Genomic DNA, 3,095 nt, shown 5'->3' with positions numbered 1-3,095 from the left:
GGCCAGCTCAGCCCACCAGGGGACGGGGCTGGCTGGCATGTGGTGCTGGGGGATTGAACCGCGGTCCCTGTGCTTTGCTGAGCTTGTTCTAAGTAGGTGCTTTAGACCACTGAGCCATCTCACCAGCCCCAGTAATATCTTTTTTATGTTGAACATAGTAACAGTTCAGGTGGTTCACTTTTATGAAAAAAATAGCCTTGTTTTATGTATGACAAGATCACAATTGAGAAAGGTTACAAAAGGTTTCAGTAGTTAATGTACTAAGAATTTCACAAATGTTTATTGTGTTAGGGTTCAACACAAATACAGACTAATGATACAGTGTTGGCTTATTTAGATTGTTTTCTATTGGGTTTTGATTTGTTTTGATTTTTGCTACTGTAAGCTTTTCCTTAATTTTGGTTCCAGTTCTTCAGATTATCAAGGAATCTCAGCAGCAGCATGGTTTGCGGCATGAAGATTTTCAGAGGTACAGGTTAGTATCCTATGTAAGATACATGGAGATCGCTGTGGGATTTCCAGACTTGGCTTGCTTTTGTCAATATCCTACTTACTTTGCTATATCAAAAAGCATATCTAGAAGGATCAACCTTACTTACACTGAGTTCTCAAAAGGTATGTACTTTATTTACTTATTTTTATGTATTTGGTACAGGGTCTACAGGGTCTCACTATATAGATTGGACTCAAGTGATTCTCCTGTTTTCAGCCTCCCAAGTGCTGGGATTACAGGCGCACAGCACCTTGCCCAGTCTCAATTGCAGTCTCAGTGCGCCCCAGGGGTGGGGCCAGCATGGCTCACCAGGGGGTGGAACCCCAGCCCCTGTGCTCTGCCAGAGCAGGCGCTTTAGTTTGCGGAGCTATCTGGCTGGCCCTGTACTTTTTAAGCTTAAAATTTTGTAAAAAATAAATGAAGCCACTGTTAGTCAGGTGTGGTGGCACATTCTTATAATCCCAGATGCTGAGGTGGGGAATCACAAGTTCAAGGCCAGCCTGAGGAGATTGTTTATTTAGCTAGCTACTGGGAATCAAACTCAGGGCCTTGTACTTGCTAGTCAGGCATTTGTACTTTTGAGCCAAATCCCCAGTTCCCAGCTTGAGCAATTTAGTGAGACTCAAAATTTAAAAAATAAAATGTATTCTAGGGACATAGTGCAGTCTTGGATTCAACTCCCAGTACCACCCCTAAAAAAGTAGCCAACCTTTTCATCCATTTTGCCTGGCTTGAAAAACAAATTGAATATTACTCTAAAAAATAAACTAGGTGTCTAGTGTATAATATAATTCATTACTTTTTTTTGTATTTTTAGGGAAGGGTCTACAGGGTGTTCAGGGTCTCACTACTAGATTGGACTCATAGTGATTCGCCTGTTTACAGCCTCCCAGGAGCTGGGATTACAGGTGTGCACCACCATACCCAGTCTTAATCGCTGTCTCAGCATGCCCTGGGGGGGGGGGGGGGGGGGGCACGGGGCTGGCGCACCAGGCCTGGGGAATGAACCTTCGGCCCCTGTGCCTGCTTGTAGGTGCTTTAATCCGCTGAACAACTTGGCCCTGAAAACATAAGTTTTAAAGAAGGGTACTTTCATGGCCTTTATTATTATTATTGTTATTTTTTAATTTATTTATTTATTTATGTGTGTGTGTGTGTGTGTGTGGCCAGCTCAGCCCACCAGGGGGCGGGACTGGCTGGCATGTGGTGCTGGGGGATGGACCGCGGTCCTTGTGCTTTGCTAAGCTTGTTCTAAGTAGGTGCTTTAGACTACTGAGCCATCTCACCAGCTCTTGTGTGGCTTTTTTTTTTTTTTTTTTTTTTTTTTTTTTTTTTTTTTTTCTTGTGTGGCTTTTTAAAATGAAAAGAGTGAAGAAAATGTAGACCTGTTTCTGAAGTAGCACATTCAGCTTGTTGAATAGACGCACTTAGAGTTTTGGAGTTTACTTTTTGATACAGTGGTTTATTTATTCCAAATGGATGTTAGAAACAGATGTAGTGGCACAGGCCTGTAATCCCAGCAGTCAGGAGGCTGAGGCAGGATGATTGCTGTGAGTTCGAGGTTAGCCTGGGCTACAAAGTGAGTTTGAAGCCAGCCTGAACTGTGGAGCAAGACCCGGTCTCAAAAAACAAACCAACCCACAAAACAACAAATGAATGTTAGAATACCTTTCTATTACTATGGACCCTGAATCTTATTGGGCTTTTGAATAATCAAGAGTCCTTTTAGTGTTCACTGTTTAAAAATAGTATCTTTCCTGTAGATCCTGTACTAAAATGCAAAAAAAAAAAGTATCTATAGAGGTGTGTGTACGGTGGCAAAGCTTGTAACCCTTAGTACTTGGGAAGCTGAGGCAGGAGGATTGCTGTGAGTTCAAGGCCTTGTTTCAAAACAATGATAATATTTATAGAGAAGGGTGGAGGAAATGTTAAAACTAAAATTGTAGATAAAGGGCATTGGACTTCTGCATATTTGATACATAATCCTAAATATTTAAGATTCTTACAGGAGAGAGTTTGATCAGGGGTTCTGATTAAAGAATAATTTGGTCAGGAAAATTATAATGTTTTTATAGAAATCTTGGCCTAGCTTGGTTGGTATGTGATGTGCTAGTTATAGGCTCTGGAAGCATCATAGCTGTTAAGGAAAGTTACATTTGGCAGGTGTGAAGGCAAATAAAAGTATAGTACCTGTCATTTATAATGCGAATCTGCTTGAATGAATAAAATGTAAGAACAGGGGCTGGAGAGATGGCTCAGTGGTCTAAAGCACCTACTTGAAACAAGCTTGGCAAAGCACAGGGACCGCAGTTTGATCCCCCAGCACCTCATGCCAGCCAGCCCCGCCCCCTGGTGGGCTGAGCTGGCCACACACACACACACACACACACACACACACAATGAATGTAAAAAAATAAAAAATTAAAAAAAATAAAATAAAATGTATGAACAACTCCAGTTAGAGTTAGCATGTAGAATCCAGCAGCTTTTTTTTTTTTTAATTTTATTTGTGTGTGTGTGTGTGTGGCCAGCTCAGCCCACCAGGGGACGGGGCTGGCTGGCATGTGGTGCTGGGGGATTGAACCGCGGTCCCTGTGCTTTG

General features: G+C 42.1%; 1 protein-coding gene across 1 annotated transcript in view; it reads left to right on the top strand.

Moving 5' to 3' along the window:
• Positions 1–3,095, top strand: part of Srp68 (signal recognition particle 68) — a 60,008-nt gene that overhangs the window by 4,329 nt on the left and 52,584 nt on the right. Inside the window, exon 2 of the mRNA XM_004630209.1 lies at positions 409–475. Within this exon, the coding sequence (XP_004630266.1) occupies positions 409–475 (67 nt within the window). The remainder of the gene's footprint in view (positions 1–408; positions 476–3,095) is intronic.

Source organism: Octodon degus, unplaced genomic scaffold, assembly GCF_000260255.1.
Source record: "Octodon degus isolate 3935 unplaced genomic scaffold, OctDeg1.0 scaffold00033, whole genome shotgun sequence".
Classification (NCBI taxonomy): domain Eukaryota; kingdom Metazoa; phylum Chordata; class Mammalia; order Rodentia; family Octodontidae; genus Octodon; species Octodon degus.
The sequence above is the reverse complement of the archived record's forward strand: the minus strand, read 5'-3'. Positions and strand labels throughout refer to the sequence as shown.